Raw genomic sequence first — 27,789 nt, forward strand, 5'->3', positions numbered from 1 at the left:
GCAACATGTAAGTGTAAAAAACCCCAAACAACATTATGATTTGTACATTTTCAGAATGTGCTTGTTCTATTTTTAAACAAAGAAAACAATCTGAAGTTGTCTTTATTTTTAAGTTATCGTGCTGTGATTTAACCCGTCCGGCCCATTGGGAGTAGCTTTTTCTCCATGTGGCCCCCGTTCTAAAATAAGTTTGACACCCCTGCTATAGGCGTATACTTGCAAAGGTAGCTAAATTGATAGCACAAAGTACCGAAATACAGTATTTGACTGGAGTATGTTTCAGCATTCGCACAAATGGTGCGATTATTTCAGGGTAATCTTTTATTTACCACAGACTTTTTTTAAATTTATTTACAAAAAATTATAACACTATATTTCTGGAATCTCAAAGTGCTATAGAGTGGAAAAGAAACAAGAAAATATGTGATTATAAATTAATAGTAAACAGTATTGTAGAGCAAAAATCCAAAGTTGTGGGGAGAACCTACAGGGACTTTTTAGCAAAATGCTTTCTTAAGAAGACAGGTTTTTAAGTTTTGTTTAAAAGCAGCTGTAGTCTGTGGGGCATTCAGCAGAGGAAGGCCCAGACACCTTGGTGGGTGTATGTGGATGTAGGGTAGAGGGAACGTGTGGAGTCTGAGTGAAGAGTTCCTGGAGATTAAAAAAAGGGCATGTCCATGAATGCACTGGTGGGTAAGTAGGGGGACCTTGTTTTCGATTCTGGAATCAAATAAGAAGCCAGTGAAAAAATGTTCATAATAATAGTGATGTGGTTGTATTTGCGCACCCTCATCAAGATCATAATCAGAAGTCAGAAATACTTAATTGATAATCCCCGGGGAGAAATTTGGGTTTTCAGCACAATTCCGTTCAAGAGCAGACATGCATTGTACAGGAAGACAGAACCAGAACGCTGTTAGGTCTGCCACTTTTGACGGCCCTTAAAGGTGGTGAAAAGGTGGATAGCCACCAGCACACAAAAACATGTTACACAGACACCACAAAACTTGCAATGGGGGAGGAAAGGGTGCTACGGTGGCAGGCTGCTGCTATCGAAGCGCTGCTCAGCCGTCCATCACCCCGAAGGGCTTTAAGTGTTGGCGTGGGGTGGAGGTGTGTGTGCTTATGCCCATTGTCTATGGTGTGAGTGTTATCCGTTCAAGATTAGACAAACAAACATCGTACAGGAGCAAACGCTGGGGGAGGATGGGTAAAAAATAAAAGCCATCCTCAAACTGGGCTCCTATGGGGCAAGGGCAGACGGTCCGATGTTTTCCAAGTCTGAGCATCCTCCAATCATTTGTGGCAGCTTTGGGGTACTTTGAATGGCTTCTAGCATCAGGCAACGCTTACTCCAATTAGCAGATGTCCTGTTATCATGGTTCCAAATAGGTACATATTAAGGGTGTAACGGTACGTGTATTTGTATTGAACCGTTTCGGTACGGGGGATTCTGTTCGGTTCGGAGGTGTACTGAACGAGTTTCCACACGGACATATTATGTAGCGTACCGCACGTTGTGTAAACAATGCACACTGAGGCACAACACACGGCATGCTAGCAGCGACCGGGCTACTACAACATGCAAAAAGCCAGAGCTGGAAGACCCTCCTGCCTCGTTAAGATCTCCCGTTTGGGAACATTTCGGTTTCGCGGTGCGATACAATGGATAACATCGCTTCAACGAAGAAAAAGACGAACAAACACAGCTCCCACCGCATTCAAGCAGCCTCTCCTCGGCGAGTCAGGCAGGGCTAAAGCAATAACAAATGTTTTTATAGCAGCAGATTTAAGACCATATTGCATTAAAAACTAGATTTTGACCCACTTCTATGGTGGAACAACAATGAGCCCATATATCCTCTTACTGCCAAGTTAGCCAGGCACTACCTCGCCACACCTGCTACCTCCGTGCCCAGCCAAAAGGTATTTTCCACAGCTGGAGACATTTTAACTGCAAGCAGGTCTGCTCTTTCTGCGGACAATGTGGAGAAACTGATTTTTCTGGCAAAAAACATGAAAATTGAGTGAATGTCACCAGGGTAAAAGGCTGGGGGGGAAAAAGAAAAGTTAATCTGTGGCTCAGTTGACTTGAAACTGTTTAATGTTGCACTTTTTGTATGTAGAAGAAAAGTTTTGTCATTTTATTTAATCTGAGCAACAACTTGAAGCAGTTTATATGCACTTTATATGTGGAAATGTTGCACTTTATATGTAGAAAGGTTTTATTAAGAAACCATTTCTGAGCCTTATCTTATTTAGTTTTTATTTTATATATGTTGACTGCATTAACCCTGGCAACCGACCCTGTGTGTATATGTATGTAATTGTTATGTTAAAAGAATAAAGCCATTGTTTACAAATTTTGGTAAATAAATAACCAGAAAATGTATATTTTGTTTTTTTCTTACTGTACCGAAAATGAACCGGACCGTGACCTCTAAACCGAGGTACGTACCGAACCGAAATTTCTGTGTACCGTTACACCCTTAGTAGATATCGTCAACGTCCTCCACTGAAATGGTCGCAAAGCACGCAGCACTCCTCTTCTCCCAAGAATCCGTCGTGTGTCCAGCAACAACCGTTTTGACAGGACAAACAGGTTCCCCTAAACCCGAGACCTTGTCAATTTTGTTGAGAGGAAAGTTGATTACCGTATTTTTCGGACTATAAGTCGGAGTTTTTTTCATAGTTTGGCCGGTGGTGCGACTTATACTCAGGAGCGACTTATGTGTGAAATTATTAACATATTAGCGTAAAATATCAAATAATATTATTTAGCTCATTCACGTAAGAGACTAGACGTATAAGATTTCATGGGATTTAGCGATTAGGAGTGACAGATTGTTTGGTAAACGTATAGCATGTTCTATATGTTATAGTTATTTGAATGACTCTTACCATAATATGTTACGTTAACATACCAGGCACGTTCTCAGTTGGTTATTTATGCCTCATATAACGTACACTTATTCAGCCTGTTGTTCTCTATTCTTTATTTGTTTTAAATTGTCTTTCAAATGTCTATTTTTGGTGTTGGGTTTTATCAAATAAATTTCCCCAAAAAATGCGACTTATACTCCAGTGCGACTTATATATGTTTTTTTCCTTCTTTATTGTGCATTTTCGGCCGGTGCGACTTATACTCCGGAGCGACTTATACTCCGAAAAATACGGTAATTCCATTTTGGAGAGCGGTGCAAAAAGAGGCAACAAGAAAGTTAAAGTTAAACAAGACAGGACGAGACAAAGAGGCAAGCAGGATGCTGGCAGGGATGTTCTGGGTGTATTGAAGCTTCTGGATACCTTTCTCAGATGAGGAGTATATTTTAACACACTAAATGCCCGCAAACACTAAAAAAAGGCAAATATGAGCGATGCAGAGTTTTCAGTACAAGCAAAGTGTGGACATAAGTCATTTGTGGACTCAAATTATACACAGTAAAGTGGAAATTCCATGAATAGGAAAACAATCATATTGTTGTACCTTGCGGATTTGTTCATTTTCATATACTTGAATATCATTTGTTGCCATGTTTCAGTGCGTCCCTCCTTGGCCCATCTGGTAAAAATGTGTCTAGAACCGTTCTTGAGGAGCACATTGTGATGTCACTTCCAGCACACAACGATGTTGGGATCATTTTCCAAGCGGTCATCCAGCTCCTTGTAGCTGATCCCTGTAGAGCAATCAATCATCAATAATCGATCGTCAGCATGATTCCCTCATTGAAAACAAAGGAGCAGTGCCTGTCTTGCAGCAGATCTCATCGTAACTGTGACAGCCCGTATAAAGACGAGGAGGCCTGCTCTTCTCGTCACGCAACACCTTGACTGGATACTTCTGCAGCCGCCGAATGAGAGACTTCATCAGCCCGAATTGAATCAGCCTCCTGAGGGAGCACAGTTAGCGTATGACCCAGCCGAACGCCAACTGACATTAACGCATTTTTTTTCCTTTCCTGGTGTGTGAGACGAGTGCCACTGACCTCTCGTCAACTCTCTGCAGCTGCTGCGAGTAACGGGAACAAAGGTCTCGGACCGTGGTTCCCGGGCTCAGACCGCAGTACAGCTGGAAGACGTCTCTCAGACTGGCACGCTTCTGGCCTGACGGGCATAAAGTGTGTCTTATAAAGACGCGGAGGGACATATTACACACGTCAGGCTTTACCAACCTTGCTTGGTGACGTAGGTGAGACAGTCCTCCTGGATAAGCTTGTCATCCATCAAACTCTGCACCTTGGGGGTGGTGCAGTACACGTTGGAATACTGGAGGACACAAACCACATGGACCATCAATGAATGACCACCACGTTGTCTTTTCAAAGTTAATGCTTGAACCCATAGGGCCCGTTGAAAAGATTTGACATTTTGCCATTCAAAATAAATGATTCAGTCCATTCCACCTCCAACAGATTCAACACATCCTATAAATTTTAACTACCAATGTTCCAATTAAAAAAAATTCCCATTTTATTTTATAACCCTATTTCTCCCTTTTTTTCTTTTGACCACTCCTCTCACATTTTTCAACAGATTTGAACAATTCCACCATCAAAACATTCCACTTCATCAGAACATTCATGCTATCTATTTTTTATCCAACCATCAATCAATCCATTTTCTACCGCTTGTCCCTCTCTGGGTGGCGGGGGTGGCAGGAGCCTTGTTCAAAACATTTCACAGTTTTACCTAAATTCCGTAATATCAAGTCTTAATTAAAATTGGAATTCATAACATTTCAGTTCAGCATCGGTTTTTCAACATTCACATGCAATTTCTACAGAAACTGCTTTATCTACTTATACAATATTATCATTATGATGGTTATACTATGTGGAGATTAATTTGCTAAATATTAAATATTATTAAAGCTTTTTTGACACCGAATTTGTAAACAAATTTTTTTTATTTTTTTTAACATTAAATCATGCTGGCAATTTTATTGAAAAAAATTGTTGGCAAAATGGGTGTGCTTCAGTGTAAAAAAATTCAGTGCTGAAAAATTCAGTGTCAAAAAATGTGCTGCTTCAAAAAGCAAGACTCACTTCGGGTAAATTAAGTCATAAGCAATCGATTCCGTCTCAAAACCAGCCAATGAGGTGTCAAGTTTGTCACGTGACACGGGTCTTGCAAAACCGCATTAAAAAAAACAGTTAACTGTGCTACCTGGGCATAATACAACATAAATAAAATCCTTTCAAACTATAGAAATGTTTTTTTTACCCTTTGCGTTTTTGTTTCGCCGTGTTTGTTGCATCTTTGTTCTTGCTCGATTATAAAAGATGTCAATCACGTAGGTGGTCTGCAGTAGAGAAGGAACGTTAAAACAATTCTCAATATTCAGTGTTTTATTGTTCATTGTTAATATTGTAAATCCCACATTCTATATTTGTATGTACATTCTGACTGTCATTTAATTCAGTAAAAAACTGAAGTCAGTCCGTTTTTGAGATGGGCTGTTTATTTTTTTTTACTGAATAAGAAAAACACTCAGAATGTACATTAAAATACAAAATGCAGGGTTTACTATTCTAACTATGAACGATAAAAAACAGAATATTTAAAATATATAAACGTTGCTCCTCTACAGCAGACCACCTCCTTTATTGACATCTTTTATAATCAGGCAAGAACAACAAAGATGCAAGAAACACGGCGAAAAATAAAGGCAAAAGGGTAAAAAAACAAACACGTATTTTATCTAATAACACTGTTCTGCAGAACTTTGCTGTAGAAATCTGACTCCGTCTGACACTCACATTTGCGAGGTCTCAGGCTTGTTGCTGCCCCGCCCACTTTGTCCCGTGCCATGCGGGCATGAAGCAGCGCTTCCTATGGTCACCGTAGTAACCCGTATGTCACTCAAAAGTGCAGATTCTAACCATTGGAATCATTTCTATAGTTTGAAAATATCCAGTGGGCCACATTGAAATTGTTGTATTATGTCCAAGTAGCCCACTTAACTACCTTTTTATGCTGTTTTAAGACCTGTGTCAAGTGACTTCAAACTTGATACCTCATTGGCTGGTTCTGAGACAGAATCGATTGCTTCAGTCTTAAATTTAATAATAATATTTAATTTTTTTTTACAATGAATGTTTAAAAACTACATTCTTAAACACAAGCATTTTGCGAACACAATTTTCAATGAAATTGTCAGCGTGATTTGATGTAAAAAAATTCTAATGCAAAAAATTCAGTTACATAAATTCAGTGTCAAAAAAAAGCTTTCGTAATAAAGACACAAATTAACCACCATATTATTATTATTAGTGCATATGCTAAGAGTTCCACTTGTCTTTAAAGCTTGTTAACTATAAACAAGGGTCCTTCAACGCACCATGGTTATGTGCAATTAGATGCAAAAGTGAAACTTATACCTAACTTTCTCCTATGCTGCAACAGGCAGAAGTAGTGTACTTTTACCTTTCTTGTATCTCCTCATCCTTGTTACAAAATACTGTTGTGGTGTGCAACTGTTTCAAAACATACTGAGTGAAGTGTTGTATGTTAGGTATGCCTCTATACAAGTGGCACATATCATTTTGTATTTTTGGTAGGGGGGTTTAGATAGTCTTAGACTTAGACATTTTTAATTTGATTCAAGCAAGCTTATCAAACTTTTGACAGCAACATTTAATTTATCTTAACATTGATGACGGTTTTTTTTTTGTTTTAAAACTGACATTTTTAATTCAGCACCAAAATGTAATGGCGTCTTCCTTGACACTTTTGCAACGCTTCTACCAAGTTTCATGGGAATGTTACGTAATCCTTCTTTGGACAAATAACACAATATGTCATGGAAGAGACTTTTGCTGAGTGTTGTACCTGAAATATGGACACTAAAGTCACCAAATCATAATACCTGGAAAAGGAGAGTTGGAATTTAATCTCAATACAATTGGAATCAAATAGTGTCTGAATCTCTCAAGACATATTTTGCTGTGAAGTACACAATACAAAGTACTCAGTACTCACAGGAGATTCTGCACAGCAATACGAACGATATTTAACTCCACGTCTGCTTCAGCTGAGATTTTCTGGACATGTCGAAAGCCGTCAATATAGGGCAGAATCTGAGGACAATATGGAAGAAGACAGGATTTTACTGACCTGAAGACAAAACAATGAATAATTTATGAACGACAACGTACTGTACATGATGATGAGCTCCATTTGAAGTACTTTGCAGCTCTCTTTGCAGGTGCAAGTAAGCGATGAGCAATTTGGCCTAAAACCTACATTGCGATATATACTGCACATTGCAGCCTCTTGCTTTAACAATATAAAGTGCATCACAACATATTATTTGTGGAGTGTTCCTTACCAATCATCCACGAATGAGATCGGCTGATACCAATACCGGTACTGATCACATGTATTAACAGTAGATTTTTCAGTTTGATTGTGGTGAGTGCTATTGCCAGTTTAACAATATCAACACAGTATTTAAACCAGTTCTTTATTCTCTTTTATTACATACAATTGCTTGATCAAAACAAAGTCAATAGTACACAATAACACAATAACTATCTACTACTCTTTTAAACCATTTGGTTTTTGCTTTCAAAGTCCTTCTGTGTCCAGGGAATTGTTCCCTGAATGTGTTAACATTAACACACAAAAAAAGACTTTGAGAAAATAAAAATATCGACCGAATCACTCTAGTATCGATCATGTACTGATAAATCTCTTGGTATCAACATCACCAATTTATGGATGGATTTGCCATAAATTATGTGTCGTGTATTGTCTGTGACAATGCTGACACACCAACAGTTGTTGTTATATTATCCTCTCTTTAACTCCTATTAATCTACTTGTTAACAACTGCTTACTTTCTGCTTCTACCCGCTACCATCTACACTTCTTAAACTTCACTAAACACTTATTTCTTCTGTTGTTTCAAGTTCGCTTAGTGGCTGGCTTAGCTATTACATGCCTGCTCCTGGCTTGTTCTCGGTGTGTAACATGTTTAGCCTTGTCTTAATACTTGATAATAATACTTAAAGTATAAAGAGATGCAGTTTATTTCTTGTAATGAAAGTGATAATTATCAACTTAGGGGAGAAGCTTCACACTGTGATAGAGACAGCTTGTCAGCCAGAGTACTAAAAATAAATACAGTGACATCCAGAGGGATTGGCATTTGTGATCAGCATTTATAGGCATTAATCTGCAATGACGATCACATTATATTTTATGAAAATCGGCTGATGTTGATTGTGGCCGATGGATCGGCATGTCCCTCATTATTTGGCATATAAATGATACTATGGGATTTCTGCAGGTATCACCAGCAAGTCAAAATTCAATGCTTTTTCATGCCTTTTTAATGTCACCTAAAATACATTCATTGCTCATGTCCTACTGCAGAAAGTTATTACATATAAGCAAAATCTTACAATTGTCTTTATAGACAAAATGTTAAGTATTTCCATCCATCCATCCATTTATTTGACAATGATAATTTAGAATATTTGAACATTAACTGTTGCTTTAGGGAATTAGAATGGGTTCACAAGACTGTTTAATGTGAGAATTTATTCCTATTTTAATTGATTTTATAAGCAAAAGTTGTTTTGTAGGTCACGCCAAAAAAATTGGACACTTAACTGCTGCCTGCCTTTAAATCGCAGACTTGTGATTAGCTAAAGGCCTGTGTGATTTCACCGCGTTGATGCCCATTGAGAAAAGTTTGGAGGTCATTTAGCACACAGCGCAGAATGCCTCTCTGGGTTTACCATCGAAGGGCTTTGACCAGCGTTCACTAATGATGACGAAGAAAAACAAAATGGTCATAAAAACTTTCCACATCCTAAAATACATTTTCAAAGTTAAAATAAAAATAAAAATAATATAATGCTTTTAGTTTTTTTGTTCTATCTTCTTTTGATACCCCTTGCACATGTTTCATGTTTCTTTTGTCTATTCTTTCCTTATGGTAATAAGGAAATAAGTAATTTTAATTTCTTAATTAGTTTGAAAATTATAGAGAAAAATTATTTCTATGTATGGTGCATGCTTTGAAAAAATGTATAAAGACATGTTTACTTGTATGTTCTGATTGTTTGAATGTTGTTCGTTATGTTGTTGAAATATAGTTTAAAAAAAAGAAGTTGTGATTGGTCACCTTGTTACGACATATTTTCCGGGATTCACATAGCCCACTTTTGCGAACGTCTTTTCCTACGATTTTAAAGCAACAATGTGCACATTAAATTTCGGACATTTTCTGAAAGTTTGATGAAAATCTGCTCATAACATTTTGAATTACAGTAACTATAGTGGAATGAAAAACTCCACCGCGCGCACACACACACACTGTCATAGACATACGCACACACACACATACGCAGAAGCATAAAGTAACATAGCAGATAGGGATGGGAATTTTACAATAACTCACGATTCAATTCGATTCTGAATCTTAGGGTGACGATTTTTGATTGAGAATCAATTCTCAATTGATTCTCGATGTATTATTTGGTATACAAATTATAATAAAACATTTTCAAAACAGGTTACATAAGCTCCTCTTGGCTGCTGACGTATGATGTACCGGTATATCAGCAACGAGTGAGCGCATTTCTAAAAATCGATTGACAATTTTGACGTTAATCGGATGTGAATCAATTTAAACTAAAATTGAAAATCTCCAAATCATCTGTTCTTCGGACATTTTTTAAAAGTTTCATAAGAATCCGGCCAAAACTATAATAAAAGTCAGAACAAAGACAGCACAGACTACCAAGTCAAATTCCTTGTGTGTTGATAAACATACTTGGTCAATAAATCTGATTCTGATGTAAAATAACAAACTGCTATTGGCTTTGATTTAAAACATTCGGTTTTTGACCTTAAATCCCCTCTGTGTCCAGGGACTTATTTCTTAAATTTGTAAATAGTAACCAAAATTAGAGATGTCCGATAATATCGGCCTGCCGATATTATCGGCCGATAAATGCGTTCAAATCTAATATCGGAAATTATCGGTATCGTTTTTTTTTTTATTATCTGTATCGTTTTTTGTTTAAAAAAATATATATATATATTTCAATTTTTTTTTATTAAATCAACATAAAAAACACAAGATACACTTACAATTAGTGCACCAACCCAAAAAACCTCCCTCCTCCATTTACACTCATTCACACAAAAGGGTTGTTTCTTTCTGTTATTAATATTCTGGTTCCTACATTATATGTCAATATATATCAATACAGTCTGCAAGGGATACAGTCCGTAAGCACACATGATTGTGCGTGCTGCTGGTCCACTAATAGTACTAACCTTTAACAGTTAATTTTACTAATTTTCATTAATTACTTGTTTCTATGTAACTGTTTTTATATTGTTTTACTTTCTTTTTTAATCAAGAAAACGTTTTTAATTAATTTATCTTATTTTATTTTATTATTTTTTTTTTTAAAGTACCTTATCTTCACCATACCTGGTTGTCCAAATTAGGCATAATAATGTGTTAATTCCACGACTATATATATCGGTTGATATCGGTATCGGTAATTAAAGAGTTGGACAATATCGGAATATCGGATATTGGCAAAAAGCCATTATCGGACATCCCTAACCAAAATGACGAAAAAAAGCATATACTGATACTCTACTTTGTAACGTTACAGTCGATATTTTGTATCTGTTTACATTCAAAAGCTTTACCATAATGGTTACCATGGCTTCTTGCATCGTCTTACTGTGTGCAGTGTAGCATGTTTAGCTACTATTCATTGTCTTCTAATGATAATTATGCTTATATTTAGAAACATACTTTATTTATTTGTGACTTAGCTTAGCTTCACACTTTGGAGGGACGTTGGCTGTTTTGAATGATTGAAACTTTTATTAGTAGATTGCACAGTACAGTACATAATCCGTACAATTGCCCACTAAAAGGTAACACCCGAATAAGTTTTTCAACTTGTTTAAGTCGGGGTCCACGTTAATCATTTCATGGTAAGCTTGCTAGCGAAGACTCCACATAGCGTTGTGCATGCGTTTGTTGCAGCTTGTTGCTGTCAAATCTGTAGGACACAGCTAGAATGTGTCATCAACATGGATTATCAGGATATGGCGATAGAATTAAAATCTGCATCGTCAGCCAACATTTTTATCATATCATGTAAATATTGCACAACCCTAGTGTAAATATGGGATTTATTTTGTATAAGAAGCCAGAATTTGGAATTTTGTCACAATACTGCATGGTTGCTGAGGTCATTGGTGAAATCGCTGCCTCATCTTTTTCAAACGTTCAAGAACCCCATCGATTTTGACATTTGCCACATTATGCATGGAGAAAAAACATGTTTATAATTAATCAATCTGACAAGATCGTTAACTTCTCTTGTGACATTTAACGAGTTTTTGTCAAGTTAACACTTAAAAAATATATAAATTGACACAGGATCGCAAAATAAGGGAAGTCAAAGGTGTAAGTACAAAATAAGGTGTCTCCAAATTTTGGACTACTGAATCTACTGGTAACTTTTTAAAATTGTCATCAACATTGCTTTGTCAGTGACAAATACGAGTTGATGTTTCCTCGCAGGCAGACATGATGGATTAAATCGGACATCATATATAACCAATAAATACGTTGGCACTTAAAACTTTCTCATGCTATACAATTAGAACGTGTTTGGAATTTCAACTCTTTGAAACATTTCATGCATTTTTCTTTCTTTTGCGTAAATTCTTGGTTATGGTTAACACACAAAAGTTGCAAGATGTATTATTTTCCTCACTGCTACCTCCTTCCCTGTGAATTATTTACCCTCTTCTGCTTCTGCATGAATGATTTCTCAGTCATAGATGATAAGAGAGCTTTAGAATCTCCTCTCTGGTCAACAAAAGCACCATGGAGATTCTGGCGGGAACTCTCGTTCAACCCTTTTTCGATTACGCATGCACCTCCTGGTACCCTAGCACCTCCAAAACCCTCAAATCTAGACTCCAAACATCCCAGAACAAGCTAGTCAGATTACTTCTAGACCTCCACCCCAGATCCCACCTCACTCCTACCCACTTCTCCAAAGTGGGCTGGCTCAGGGTGGAGGACAGAGTAAAACAACTTGCACTGAGCCTAGTCTATAAAATCCGCTACACCTCCCTGATACCGAAGTACATGTCAAACTACTTCCTTAACGTAAATGACCGCCATAACCACAACACCAGGGGGAGCTCTACTAACCACGTTAAACCCAGATTCCGATCTAACAAAGGTCTTAACTCATTCTCTTTCTATGCCACATCAATGTGGAATGCGCTCCCAACAGGTATAAAAGAAAGGGCATCTCTATCCTCCTTCAAAACCGCAATAAAAGTACACCTCCAGGCAACTTCAACCCTAAACTAACACTCTCCCCGGATTGTTGTTAATAATCAAATGTAAACAATCAAATGCAGATTTTTTTCTTATGCCTTCTGATCTCTCTCTCTATGTCCACTACTTGCTGTACATATCCTACCAAGTCAGACCTACACTGTTTCAATATCCATTTCTCTGTTCTCAATTGTTGATGACTCATGATAACAACCAAACCTAACCCCCCACCCCTTCCACACCCCGAATTGTAAATAATGTAAATAATTCAATGTATACACCCTGATGATTATCTTGTGTGATGACTGTATTATGATGATAGTATATATGATAGTATATATCTGTATCATGAATCAATTTAAGTGGACCCCGACTTAAACAAGTTGAAAAACTTATTCGGGTGTTACCATTTAGTGGTCAATTGTACGGAATATGTACTTCACTGTGCAACCTACTAATAAAAGTCTCAATCAATCAATCAATCAAACTTTGTCCTGGTCTTTCTTGGTATTTTGGGATGCCTTATCGTGTCACATGACTTTGACCACACCAACAAGGACATTTAAAAAAATGCACACTCCTCCACTGTAAAATGTATATGCATTCAGACGAGCGTATCTTAAACAAATGACACCAACAGATGAAAGTCAACAACCTCCTGTTCTGTTGGTAGAGAAGGTTTAAAAACTTGAGATAATGTTGCACATTTTTTAAGGAAAGGGTATCAGTTCACCGCCAAGTCCTTTAGGTTCATTAGAAGGTAAATAACTTGAATTAAAAATAAAAACAATTCAACAAATGTCATTCTAAATTGTGTAATATTGAATATGTCGCAGGTCAAAAGTCTGAAACATACAATATGTTATTTAACTACGAAAATGTCAAATAGCTAAAACGAGCAAAGAAAAACCGTGATTGATAACTGCACATCGATGAACGCAAGGACCAGTATTGCTCATTTACTGGTGAGGCAAGCTAGCGCGGTAATGTCTAACATAAAAGCTAACATTTATGTATTTCCCCATTCAGAACCAACATACCCCAATCTAAACTTGTAAAAAGACATTAATGTCAGAGCAACTAATTTATTGTGCATATTGAACCAATGTGCTGTCTCAGAAAGAGTGATCCTTTTATACTCTATACTAGGAATATGACAGAGGTTTCTACAACAGGAAGTGAACCCTTGTGACGTCACATAAACCTGGCATTTAAACACCTGTTTTGCCTTTATCATTAAAAAAAACACTTTAAAACTTTTACAAATTAAAATGGAAAAATATACACATACTTAAACAGTCAAAAAATAATATTGCTCTTAAGAAGCCAGAAAAATATTAAATGTTTCAATTGACAAGAAATTATATTGTCTTTTTTTTTTTTTAAACCTTTGTTAAAATATTTTTGTGTGCGTGTTGGTACTTTCTAAACACATTCAACAATACCGTGATACTAATGGTAATGCTAGTGGGGGAAGAGTGGATCGTGAGATCAACAGGCCGATCGGTGCACCGTCTGCAGTGATGCAGACCGTTGTGGTGAAGAAGGAGCTGAGCCGGAAGGCAAAGCTCTCAATTTACTGGTCGATCTATGTCGCCATGCTCACTTATGGTCATGAGCTTTGGGTTATGACCGAAAGGACAAGTTCGGGTACAAGCGGCTGAAATTAGTTTTCTCCGTCTGTTGGCGGGGCTCCCCGTTAGAGATAGGTTAAGAAGCTATGACATTCGGGAGGAGCTTAGAGTAAAGCCGCTGCTCCTCCACATCGAGAGGAGCCAGATGAGGTGGTCCGGGCATCTGGACAGGATGCCCCCCGAACGCTTACCAGCCGGCCTAGGAACACCTCGCGATCCCCCGGGAAGAGCTGGACAAAGTAGCTGGGAAGAAAAAACTCTGGGCTTCTCTGCTTAGGCTGCTGCCCCCACGACCCGATTTCGGATAAGCGGAAGAAGATGGATAATTAATAAATCCTAATTTGTGGAAATTAATTTACCACGGTCAGCGATAAACAAAGGTTTACTGTATGTTTGTAGTCACCTGTGACCCCAAACAGGAAGGTTGGTGTAGAAAATGGACGGACGTAAAGCTCACCTGCTGAGTGGTAAGATCCCATTGGGATTGAATGAAGTGGTCTTTGCTCTGGGTGAAGACAGGAACATCGTACTCCTGGACCACTAGGGGATCCTTTCGTAGGGGGATCAACTTTAGGTGGATGGTGTTAGATTCGTCTAAAAACACACAGATATGTGGTAAATTTAGACCAAATAATATAAAAAAAATAAGAGCAGCTTTTCAATGTTCATGCAGTCTAGCGTTTAATAACATTGAGAGCCGCACTTTTTACAATCAGACTGAAACAAATTGAACATTTCCGCAGTCTATTTCTACACATGACAGAATAATAACCACAACTAATATAAATTGTAAAACAAATTTTTCTGATCCATTTTTATCATTTGAGATGCAGCACTAAACTGCAATCATAATATTACATCATAGATGGACAACACTTTTAAGCAGTCTTGTCTAAAGTACTTGAAAGCAAATCACTTTAGTCAAAGTTAAGGTCATTTTTATTATTGTATATTACTTGAGTAAAAGTCCAAAAGTACCTAACGTTTATTGTACTGAAGCATCAAAAGTAAAAATTATTATTATTTTTTTTTTAAGTGTATAACATCACTTAAGATGCATTGATCCACATTTGTTCCACATAGTGTTGCTATGACAACAAACAGGAATTATGTCACTAACTCAATTTTTTTTTTTGAGTAACAGATGGTTTAGGGTAAAAACTGAGTAAATTACAGCTATGGGAAATGTATGCTTGAGTGGGCTGTTTGCAACATTTACACATATACCTAGTTAAAGTTAAAGTTAAAGTACCAATGATTGTCACACACACACACTAGGTGTGGCGAAATTATTCTCTGCATTTGACCCATCACCCTTGATCACCCCCTGGGAGGTGGGTGCTAACGTTCCAATATATTTTACACATACCCCGTCGTCTTTCGGCTTCTAGAATGTAATAAAGCACACTATATACGTATGTAACACATGCACGCGCATTAGCTTTAGGTGTTACTAGCTAATGATAGCAATTTGGATAGCTATAGCTTTAGCTGTCATTGAATGAATATTTTATCATAACATCAACATGACTGCAAATTGTTAGTTACATCTCTTCGACTGCTTTTAAATGTGCGCACACGCTCCCTGTGCGTATGTGTGTACGAGACAGGGTGAGCGATTGCCATAAACACCAATCGTTTTATTCGGGCCGGTAAAAAGTTTTACGACTTAAACTTAGTAATTGTGAAAAATATAGACAAGGTTAAACTGTGTTTAGAGACACAATAAACACAACAGGAGGAATATTTCTACCTATGGGTAAGGTGCAGGCTCCTGTCGCGTTGAGCTCTTCCAACAAGGTGGACATGATAGGCAGAAGTTTCTGTTTGCTCTCCTCTTTGGAGATGAAGCCACTTTCCAGCTGCAACAACCAAAAAAGCAATACATACAGTAGTTACTACTACACAAATAATACACATTATTATGTATTTGGAATGTAACGTTATCAAAATCTCACGATATTAAAGCCACGGTACAGTATCATTGTGGTATTGCCCAAAAAAATAAAAAAACTTGGTGAAAACGTCAGTGTGTAAAATGAAATGGCAAGAATGTTTAGGATAAACACATTTACTGTAATTAAACACAAACATAATGCTCAAATGTTCTAATTATGGCTATCAACCAAATAAAATATTTAATCGCATTTTTGTCAAAGTTAACTCTAAATTAATCGCTCTTAATCGCAGCTAGGAATTTTTTTTTCATCATTAATAAGTAGGGATGTACACCGACTCCCGGTATTTTTCGATACCGGTTCCTAATTGGATTGGTCCAAGTGGATAGTTAAAATTCTGGACTAATGATACTGCTATCGGTACTTTTTTCATGCAGCTGACCGTTGTAATTATGACATGCGTGCGCTGTCACATTCATTCAGGTAGCACTGCAAAGCATAAAAAAGACACGATGCAACAGCCCATCAGAGTCCAGTTTTGACCGTGCCACTTGCGGTTACGTAGTATGCAGAAGTAAACAGAATCATATATTTACGTGTCATTGGAATCGCATATGAAATCAACGTTTGCTAAAAACAGAATCTAAATGCGGAAAGTCGCGGAAATTGGCATAATGTTACTGAGATGCTGTAATTGAGAAAATTGAAAAGAGAGAATCATGTTTACTTGAAAAACATTCACCTCCATGGAGCCAGGGGCCAGGACTCTATATATGGCAGCCCTGCACACTTCTGGGGTCATTTCTATGCACCTCGAACTACCAAACTGACTCCAAAATACAGAGCCGAATATTTCCCAAAACTGATATACTTTTTGCAAATATGATGACGACTTGTCGCTACAAAGCTGTGTGAAAAATACCTGCTACTAATGCAGCCAGTTGTAGAAGCAACCACTGATTAGACATCTTCATTGGTAAGTAAGTTATTGATAACTTGACAGCTTCTAATACTATAGTTGGACCATTAGTGTTGAAATAATGTTTTACTTGGAAACATGTGAACTCAAATTTATTGGTGCATTGTTTTTGTGCCATTTCTTATTTAATTTACTTTTTTATTTACTTAAAATGTTAATAAAACTAATTATTTCACAGTTGATTTGGTTTTCAGTATAGATGCTATAACACTGGCAGGTTAAAAACAATGTACAAAATCTTGATATTAATTGAGATTGGATAATTTTTTTCCGTATCGCCCAACCCTAGGATGTGATAATTAGCTTGAAGTAATCACAATTAGGCAGCACGGTGGAAGAGGGGTTAGTGTGTCTGCCTCACAATACGAAGGTCCTAAGTAGTCTTGGGTTCAATCTCGAGCTCGCCGTCTTTCTGTGTGGAGTTTGCATGTTCTCCCCGTGACTGCGTGGGTTCCCTTCGGGTACTCTGGCTTCCTCCCACCTCCAAAACCATGCACCTGGGGATAGGTTGATTGGCAACACTAAATTGGCCCTAGTGTGTGAATGTGAGTGTGAATGTTGTCTGTGTATCTGTGTTGGCCCTGCGATGAGGTGGCGACTTGTCCAGGGTGTACCCCGCCTTCCGCCCGATTGTAGCTGACATAGGCTCCAGCGCCCCCGCGAACCCAAAGGGAATAAGCGGTAGAAAATGGATGGATGGATGGGATAATCACAATTAAGGAGGGAACACCCCACAAAAGTTTGTAACAACAATATTTAATCCTCAAAAGACCCTCAAATTCCAGTGACTACCGATCCAGTAATCCAAAGGCCAATAATTAATCCACTCAAAAAAGTGAAAAATTTAAGTAACATACATAAATAAATATATAAATAAACATAAAAAATAAACATACATAAAGGTGCTCAGAAGCAAGATAGCATTCACTGACAAGTCTCTAGTCACAGTCCGACGTCACTCCATGGGCCACGTTTGCGTGACATCAAAACACCTTGCTTAACTGCACACCCACCTAATATGCTAATTGATTGTATTGACTTATATGATATATTTGATATGTGGGCTCTGTACCGAGGATGTCGTTGTGGCTTGTGCAGCCCTTTGAGACACTTGTGATTTAGGGCTATATAAATAAACATTGATTGATTGATTGATTGATTTACATAAATTATATGATCGACAGTACCATGTAAAAGGTCTGTGCTCTGCCGAAATATATATTATTTCCAGCTCAGTGTAATTGTAACAAATAGAAACACAGTGATGGACCTGTGTGGTGTTTACAAGATGATGACATAACTGCATTGCACCTTGCACTGCAAACATATTTGACTTATTAAAGACTTAAAAAGCAGGTATTGATAAGACTTCCCTGCTGTGAGATGTTACATGATGTTAACCTTGTTCATTTTGTGCCAATAAAAATTGTAAAAAAAAAATGCATTTTTTAACATCTTTATTTATTACATCAATTACATATAGTACTGATAACATGACCGATAAATACCGGTATTAATAAGGAATATTGAGGGTATAGTATTTATTGATAGAATTATAATGATACATAACCCTATTAATAAGTGTACCAGAGACATATCATTTTCAGGTTTTTAAAACTATGACTGGACAATTAGTTAGCTTTAATGACATGTTTATTATTTGTATGCCTTTTTTTAAACAGCTCAACACAAAATGGACATAAACACACTTATCGACAGTAAAAAAAAATGTATAAGCAGTGCTTTGGAGAGTTAACATTTCTGCTGTAGGATAACTTACATTAGAGAGGGGCTACACTTCCATGTTTGATACCAGTTTGAGCAAAATCTGGATTGTTACAATCATGGTTTCATTGTCAAAGATGTTTGATAATGTACAAACCCCGTTTCCATATGAGTTGGGAAATTGTGTTAGATGTAAATATAAACGGAATACAATGATTTTCAAATCAATTTCAACCCATATTCAGTTGAATATGCTACCAAGACTACATATTTGATGTTCAAACTGATAAACATTTTTTTTTTGCAAATAATCATTAACTTTAGAATTTGATGCCCGCAACACGTGACAAAGAAGTTGGGAAAGGTGGCAATAAATACTGATAAAGTTGAGGAATGCTCATCAAACACTTATTTGGAACATCCCACAGGTGAACAGGCAAATTGGGAACAGGTGGGTGCCATGATTGGGCTTAAAAGTAGATTCCATGAAATGCTCAGTCATTCACAAACAAGGATGGGGCGAAGGTCACCACTTTGTCAACAAATGCGTGAGCAAATTGTTGAACAGTTTAAGAAAAACCTTTCTCAACCAGCTATTTCAAGGAATTTAGGGATTTCACCATCTACGGTCCGTAATATCATCAAAGGGTTCAGAGAATCTGGAGAAATCACTGCACGTAAGCAGCTAAGCCCGTGACCTTCGATCCCTCAGGCTGTACTGCATCAACAAGCGACATCAGTGTGTAAAGGATATCACCACATGGCCTAAGGAACACTTCAGAAACCCACTGTCAGTAATCACAGTTGGTCGCTACATCTGCAAGTGCAAGTTAAAACTCTCCTATGCAAGGCGAAAACCGTTTATCAACAACACCCAGAAACACCGTCGGCTTTGCTGGGCCTGAACTTATCTAAGATGGACTGATACAAAGTGGAAAAGTGTTCTGTGGTGTGACGAGTCCACATTTCAAATTGTTTTTGGAAAGAGTGGATGTCGTGTCCTCCGGACCAAAGAGGAAAAGAACCATCCGGATTGTTATAGGCGCAATGTTGAAAAGCCAGCATCTGTGATGGTATGGGGGTGTATTAGTGCCCAAGACATGGGTAACTTACACATCTGTGAAGGCGCCATTAATGCTGAAAGGTACATACAGGTTTTGGAGCAACATATGTTGCCATCCAAGCAACGTTACCATGGACGCCCCTGCTTATTTCAGCAAGACAATGCCAAGCCACGTGTTACATCAACGTGGCTTCATAGTAAAAGAGTGTGGGTACTAGACTAGCCTGCCTGTAGTCCAGACCTGTCTCCCATTGAAAATGTGTGGCGCATTATGAAGCCTAAAATACCACAACGGAGACCCCCGGACTATTGAACAACTTAAGCTGTACATCAAGCAAGAATGGGAAATAATTCCACCAGAGAAGCTTAAAAAATGTGTCTCCTCAGTTCCCAATCGTTTATTGAGTGTTGTTAAAAGGAAAGGCCATGTAACACAGTGGTGAACATGCCCTTTCCCAACTACTTTGGCACGTGTTGCAGCCATGAAATTCAAAGTTAATTATTATTTGCAAAAAAAAAAAAAAGTTTATGAGTTTGAACATCAAATATCTTGTCTTTGTAGTGCATTCAATTGAATATGGGTTGAAAAGGATTTGCAAATCATTGTATTCCGTTTATATTTACATCCAACACAATTTCTCAACTCATATGGAAACAGGGTTTGTAATATGCGATATTTCTACCTGAATAAATGCTTCTAAAATGTTGTACCAACCCCGTTTCCATATTGGTACCTGTTGATGTGCATTTGGGCTATGCAAAAGTCCCAAACATTTGCACATGTCTGCTATTGTAGCCCACACTGTAGTCAATAAGCTTCTTTATTTTTCTATCCTTTTGTTGTGGGGCATACATTCCTCACTGTTGCCATTTCTAATGCAAAGTAGCGTATCTATCCATCTATCCATCCATTCATTCAATTCCTACCGCTCGTCCCTCTCAGGGATCAAGGGGGTGCTGTAGCCTATTGTTCCTCTCGGGGTCGCGGGGGTGCTGGAGCCTATCCCAGCTGCAAAGTAGCCTATTCAATCTTAATCTGTCAGTAGCCTCGCCATGGAAGCGCTAACAACTACAACAATTATGACAGGGAGAAGACGCTGTCGAAGTGGAGCCACGTAATTAAGATCTGCCTTACCACGGCGCCTCCTAAAGAGTCGTTCAGAAAACTGTTTAACATCACATTGGGATGGGAATTGGTAAGATTTTTCCAATTTTGATTCCACTTTTGATTCTGCTTGACAAATGGGTTCTTTTAACGGTTCTCTTATCGATTCTTATAAGGTAAATTAGTATCAATTGTAATTAGTTTAGAGCTAACATGTCCTTACACACCAACAGTGAGTCCTTAAGAGGCACATAGCATGGAAAAAAAATAATTTTTTTCAAATAAATTTAAGACATAAATATTATTTTGTAGAATAAAACAAAATTAAACTTAAGTGGTAATCACTCAAGAATGTAACATTTACAGTACCGGTATATCAACATTTTCAAAACACTCAAGAATCTTTTGTCAGCTCCCTAGAAAAAAATACAAAAAAACAAAACCAGTGAAGTTGGCATGTTGAGTAAATCGTAAATAAAAACAGAATACAATGATTTGCAAACCTATATTTAATTGAATATTAAAATCAGTTTTGAAAATGCTGATTTTAAGAAAAGTTAAACAATTTGAATTCAAAGACAGTAATGTAAATACCTCAAAAATTTATGTTTAGCCTCACTGGCTTCAAATATATTTTCCGGACGATGGTTTATCAAGTAGCCTCTCATATTACTCGTATTCCCTGCGGTGTGCAGTGTCTGTGCCACCTCCAGGCGCTTTCCCTCTGTGTTGGCTTGAAAAAGTGGCGCGCTTTGCTTTGCAGTACGCAGACTTTATTGTTTCCGCCAAAGAGGTTATATTTTCGCCAGGGTTTGTTTGTTTGTTAACAACATAATTAAAAATGTTATGGACAAATTTTGATGAAATTTTCAGAAAAAAACTATTTCTCTTATCTACTATAAACCCACTTCTCCTACATGCTTCCTCTTCTTTTCCTCCTTACGCCGTTCCACGGCCCCACTTTGCCAGTGCTGCGCTGCGCAGAACATTTTGGGAAATGGTGGTAGAGGGGTTAGTGCATCTGCCTCACAATACGAAGGTCCTGAGTAGTCCTGAGTTCAATCCCGGGCTCAGGATCTTTCTGTGTGGAGTTTGTGAAGTGAAGTGAAGCGAATTATATTTATATAGCGCTTTTCTCTAGTGACTCAAAGCACTTTACATAGTGAAACCCAATATCTAAGTTACATTTAAACCAGTGTGGGTGGCACTGGGAGCAGGTGGGTAAAGTGTCTTGCCCAAAGACACAACAGCAGTGACTAGGATGGCGGAAGCGGGGATCGAACCTGCAACCCTCAAGTTGCTGACACGGCCGCTCTACCAACCGAGCTATACCGCATGTTCTCCCCGTGACTGCGTGGTTCCCTCCGGGTATTCCGGCTTCCTCCCACCTCCAAAAACATGCACCTGGGGATAGGTTGATTGGCAACACTAAATGGTCCCCAGTGTGTGAGTGTGAATGTTGTCTGTCTATCTGTGTTGGCCCTGTGATGAGGTGGCGACTTGTCCAGGGTGTACCCCGCCTTCCGCCCGAATGCAGCTGAGATAGGCTCCAGCGACCCCCCGCGACCCCAGAAAGGGACAAGCGGTAGAAAATGGATGGATGGGTTTATTTTCAGATTGGCTAACACAAAAGCGCCAGGAAAAACTACACTCACCATTAGAGCTCCACAATTTTGTGAAAAAACATAATAGCCATTTTTCTCTCCAAAATTCCGATTAGATTTGAGATTTTTTTATATTTCATATCTGAAAATGCATAAAACTGCAAAAATAACGAGTGAAGGAAGACATGTTACTTTTAGACTGTCAATCAGCTTTTGTCTACATCATGGTCTTTAACTGAAAAAATTATTATCGATAAAAACTATATAGTGTTTATAATGTAATGTAATCATAATATATAATAATAATGCAAGGAACCATTTAAAAGGATATAAACTTTTATTTGTCATTACTGTAGAATTGCTTACCATTGTACGGTGATTGGAAGGTGTATACTTTTGTTATTCTAAAGAAATAAAGAAACAAAATGATCAAATGGACTCATTTCAGTCAGCAAAAATGTTCCTAAATAGATATTAAACATCTTAAAGTGCATTTTTTTCCCAGTTGGAAAAATGAGGTCAAATGTTGTCTTTCTGTTTATTGCTGTCACATGATCATGACGGCATTTTCGCTCGTTCATCCGTGTTGATGGGCTCATATTGCCCATCCGATTTGAAGCTGAAATCTTACCACAACGTGACATTTGGCTTTGTAATCTTATGTTTTTCCTCCAAATTTGTGTTACTTTGCGACACTTCTCATTGGCGAGTCTAGAGGCTCTCTGTACTGTGAGTGTGTTGGCGGAAGGCGCTGGGACAAAGATTGTGAATGACTAAGAAGGGTCACTCTGTTTAGTTAATTCCACTGTTAAATAAACACGCTCAGGTGTTAAGAGCGTTGCACAAAGTAAGACGTCTTTCTTCCTGTTTGAAGCGAGAGATGAACAAACGCGAGGCTCAACAATTCTGATTGGCGAACATGGCTGTCAAAAGCAGAGAAAAAAACACCTCAGCCTCCTGTGGCTATTTACCGCACTAATTACAACTTTGATGCTGATCCAATTTCAATTAATCCTGCAGCCATACTAACAGAATTGTCGCTTGATACAGTCACACGTCACAGCATTATTGAGGAGATTTTGAAACCGCAATACAGTGGTATCTACAATATAACCGTGAGTTTTTAAATATGTTGTAATCAATCACCTAAACAGTAATACTAAGAGTCTAGAATTTTTCGCAGTTAATTATTATACCAGTAATCATTACACACTGGGTAAATGATGATGATGATGTTGTGAATATTGACAAAACAAAAAGCATTCTTTTTGGATGCAGGCATATGCTTGTTGATGACCCTCAGCTTCATATTTCAATGTCAGATATACCTATTGAGCAGGTTAAAAAAGCAAAACTGCTTGGTGTGCTATTAGACAGTCAACTGTCATGGTCCGATCATCTTGATGGTATTTTAATGAAAATGGGAAGAGGTTTAGCCATGGTCAGGAAGTGCGCCCCCTTCTTGACATCCTCAACAATGGGTCAAGTCATACAGTCCTTGGTTTTCTGTCATCTTTATTACTGTCCTATAATATGGTCCGCTACGACTAAGTCTGACCTGAACAAACTGCAACTTGTTCAGAACAGAGCGGCTAGACTGGTAGTTAAATGTTCTTTGCACACTAATATTTAATTTAGGCATTCCCGCCTGTCCTGGTTGTCTGTTGAACAAAAGATGCATTGTAGTCTCCTTATGTTCTTTAGAACTATCATGTTGGATCAATCACCAGATTACTTTTACAAACAGTTTTTAAAATAAACTAACACACATATTCATGACACTAGGAATGCCAGCAATGGCTATTTGGCACTTCCTGCTCCCAGGACAAATCTCCTCAAACATACAGTCATGTATAGATGTACTGTATATCATTCTGGAATCGGTTGCCATCTCAGATTAATCTCTCACAAAGTAAATTGTCATTCAAGACAGCTTTGAAGATACACCTATTGCAGCTGCCCACATGACGTGCATTTTTAATACTGGGTTTAACTAGCTTTTTTATCTTATGTTGTATTTTTCTTTGTATAATGTTTGGTAATGCATGTATTCTTTGTATTTTTATTTTGTATGCTCCTATATGGACCCCAGCAAGACTAGCAGTCGCCTTGGCGTCGGCTAATGGGGATCCATTCAATAAACAATAAAACAATTACACCGCTATTGCCTACTGGGCGTCAGATGTTGCGTAACGTTGCTGTCGTACAGTGTTTGACTCTGAAACTGACTTTTAAGATTTTTTTTTTAGTGTTCCACTTTTAAGGTTCCATAGGAAAATGAAATGATATGAACAATTGTACCTCCAGAGTTGTGAGATAGCCAGAGAGCTTCTTGACAATTGGCTCCAAGACACAAGTGTTGGCTTGCGCATCACAAACAAAGCCCAGGTTGAAGAGGAGGGCGTTGCGGCTGTACTTCTTATGTTCTATGCAAACTGGACACCCGATTAACTTCTTGCCCATCGCAGTGCTACAAAAGTAACAAATAGGATGTTAGGTTGCATAACAATGTCAAACTATTCAACATGATCAAATTGTATTGAAGTTTCATACACTGTTATTAATTTGTTCTGCAGCTCTGGTTTGGTAATAATATAAACCTGAACTGTGTCAAAGAGCTCCCTTGAAATGTATTCCTCTGGGACCTGCAAGAAGACACAATCAGACATATCATGACCATGAGGGTGCATCTCCACCTCAAATGAGAGCAATGAATGTAATTTTTCATTTCTTTTTGTCGAAGGCTGCAATCCTTATGTTAGGGGTGTACAAACATTTGCGGCCTGCGACGCATTCCAAAAACAAAATAAACAGAACGGATAAGAACATTACACACAAAAACAAGGAAAAAATTTAACCGGCCCAAATCCCCCAGAAAAATGGCACCTGATAACCAAAAAAGGCCTGTATATGTATGTTGATTTCCATGCGTCCTGCCATCATAAATATGTACAAATACACTTTTGAGTTTTCTGAGGCACTTTAAAAAGGTTTTAGGTGGCGCAATAATTCTATTTGTAGAGATGAATAACAAATGTAATATTTCAAGGGGGTAGGTTAAATATTACACTGATTTATTTGGTCAGCTATCACACAGCACTAAGAGCTTGTAGGTTTTGTTCAGATAGTTTAGCATTTATTAACCTACATTTTAGTATCTTTATGCATACAACCAGTGAAGTTGGCACGTTGTGTAATTCATAAATAAAAACCGAATCCAATGATTTGCAAATCCTTTTCAACATATATTTAATTGAATACACTGCTAAGACAAGATATTTAATGTTAGAACTGAGAAACTTTTTTTTTTTTTTGCAAACAATCATTAACTTAGAATTTAATGGCAGCAACACATTGCAAAAAAGTTGGCACTGGGGCATTTTTACCACTGTGTTACATCTTTTTTTTCCTTTTAACAACACTCAGTAAACGTTTGGGAACTGAGGAGACCAATTTTTGAAAATTTAAGGTGAAATCCCTAAATTCCTTACAATAGCTCGTTGAGAAATGTCCTTAAACTGTTCGAAAATTTGCTCACGCATTAATTCACAAAGTGGTGACCCCCGCCCTATCCTTGTTTGTGAATGACCAAGCATTTTATGGAAGCTGGTATTATACCCAATCATGACTCCCACCTTTTCCCAATTAGCATAGTAGAAGCATTTAAGTCCCATCTTAAAACTCATTTGTATACTCTAGCCTTTAAATAGCCCCCCTGTTAGACCAGTTGATCTGCCGTTTCTTTTCTTTTCTCCTCTGCTCCCCTTTTCCTTGAGGGGGGGGGGGGGGCACAGGTCCGGTGGCCATGGATGAAGTGCTGGCTGTCCAGAGTCGGGACCCGGGGTGGACCGCTCGCCTGTGCATCAGCAGGGAACATCTCTGCGCTGCTGACCCGTCTCCGCTCGGGATGGTGTCCTGCTGGCCCCACTATGGACTGGACTCTTACTATTATGTTGGATCCACTATGGACTGGACTCTCACAATATTATGTCAGACCCACTCGACATCCATTGCTTTCGGTCTCCCCTAGAGGGGGGGGGGGGGTTACCCACATATGCGGTCCTCTCCAAGGTTTCTCATAGTCATTCACATCGACGTCCCACTGGGGTGAGTTTTTCCTTGCCCGTATGTGGGCTTTGTACCGAGGATGTCGTTGTGGCTTGTGCAGCCCTTTGAGACACTTGTGATTTAGGGCTATATAAATAAAGATTGATTGATTGATTGATGTTCACCTCTGGGATGTTCCAAATAAGTGTTTGATGAGCGTTTCACAACTTTCTCAGTCTTTTTTGCCATTTGTGCCAGCTTTTTTTAAACATGTTGCAGGCATCAAATTCCAAATGAGCTAATATTTGCAAAAAAATAACAACGTTTTCCAGTTCGAATGTTAAGTTAAACTGTTAAAATCTTTGCAGTCTATTCAATTGAATATAGGTTGAAAAGGATTTACAAATAATTGTATAATGTTTTGTTTTGAGTTTTGTACATCCTTTAATTTTTCTGTACACAAAACACCAGAAACATTTCACTTACCTGATATGTTATTTTGGGACCCAAAGTAGGGTGAAACTCGCTAAAGAAGATGCATTCTAGTCGAGTGTCCATGCTTTTCACTGAGCTTCCACTTTGATGCCTTTTGTTACTCTCTCCAGAGCTCTTCCTTTGGGGGAATCATTGCTGTACAAATACAAAATATGATTAAAATGTAAAATAACACAATATCATTCTCGTAGAAAATATTAAAAACATATTCACAACTCTAATAGAACGTGTACTTGAGTAAAATAATATTACTCTAGTATGTATAGCACACACTTATTGACGTTAAACATAGTATCTTCAAATAGCATCTTAAGAGTACAAAAATAATTGCCTTCATGTTCCCTCATTGGCCGCATGCGCACTACAGGAGTAAATCAAGCTTGTTTTGGATGGTTCCACAGGCAACTTGAGAGTGACTTATTTCTCTGTGGCACATAGTGCACCAATCATTACTGCCCCACAACAGAACACGCACGAACATGGTTCCGCCATGGAATCAACCCACATATGTCATAAAAAAAACAGTATCTTAATAATCTAAACATTTATATGCTTCAAAAATATGTGTTTAATATATAATTTTAAATATATTAAACGACCCCGAACGGGACAAGCGGTAGAAAAAAAATGGATGGATGGATGGATTTATGGACCTCAAAACTGTCTCAGATGACCTATACCTTTCTTCTTATTTTAGCGTCTCGCTTTTCCGAAACTAAAACAACAAACTACAGAAACATTTGCAATTGTTTTGGAGTGACATAAAAACCCAAAATGATCACACAGAGTATTTGTATATGTTATTGATGTCTTGATGCCTTCAAGGACTACTCGGGGAATACAAAGTCGTAGCTACATCTATAATTGACATCAATAACAAACCCACTCATGAC

The 27,789-nt window shown here is 38.0% G+C and overlaps 1 protein-coding gene across 3 annotated transcripts; it reads right to left on the reverse strand.

Moving 5' to 3' along the window:
* Window positions 1-27,672, reverse strand: nprl2 (NPR2 like, GATOR1 complex subunit). Of its 3 annotated transcripts, XR_009811822.2 has the most exons (13): window positions 27,228-27,374; window positions 26,888-27,031; window positions 24,908-24,999; window positions 24,656-24,824; window positions 15,734-15,842; window positions 14,438-14,574; window positions 6,982-7,079; window positions 6,832-6,868; window positions 4,173-4,266; window positions 3,987-4,104; window positions 3,748-3,890; window positions 3,488-3,677; window positions 1-651 (listed from the first exon to the last, which is right to left on the reverse strand). XR_009811822.2 is itself a non-coding variant. In XM_061932395.1 (12 exons), the coding sequence occupies exons 2-12, from the start codon at window positions 26,957-26,959 to the stop codon at window positions 3,610-3,612; spliced, it is 1,137 nt and encodes a 378-aa protein (XP_061788379.1). In that variant the 5' UTR covers window positions 26,960-27,031; window positions 27,577-27,672; the 3' UTR covers window positions 3,265-3,609. The 3 variants fall into 3 exon arrangements, 2 of the variants coding, with proteins under 2 accessions (XP_061788379.1, XP_061788378.1); XM_061932395.1 differs by lacking the exons at window positions 1-651; window positions 27,228-27,374 and adding an exon at window positions 27,577-27,672 and having other exon boundaries at window positions 3,265-3,677; XM_061932394.1 differs by lacking the exon at window positions 1-651 and having other exon boundaries at window positions 3,265-3,677.
* Window positions 27,673-27,789: the final 117 nt, after the last annotated feature.

This window comes from Nerophis lumbriciformis, linkage group LG38, assembly GCF_033978685.3.
Source record: "Nerophis lumbriciformis linkage group LG38, RoL_Nlum_v2.1, whole genome shotgun sequence".
Lineage (NCBI taxonomy): Eukaryota > Metazoa > Chordata > Actinopteri > Syngnathiformes > Syngnathidae > Nerophis > Nerophis lumbriciformis.

What these genes read in the sequence shown, in the direction of transcription:
- nprl2 (XM_061932395.1), bottom strand. Translation starts at nt 26,959, where the DNA reads ATGGACACTCGACTAGAATGCATCTTCTTTAGCGAGTTTCACCCTACT. An exon ending in ATTGCTGTGCAGAATCTCCT is followed by an intron (nt 6,869 to 6,981) that starts GTGAGTACTGAG and finishes CTCCTTTTCCAG; the next exon opens with GTATTATGATTTGGTGACTT. An exon ending in TGAGATCTGCTGCAAGACAG is followed by an intron (nt 3,678 to 3,747) that starts GCACTGCTCCTT and finishes ATTGCTCTACAG; the next exon opens with GGATCAGCTACAAGGAGCTG.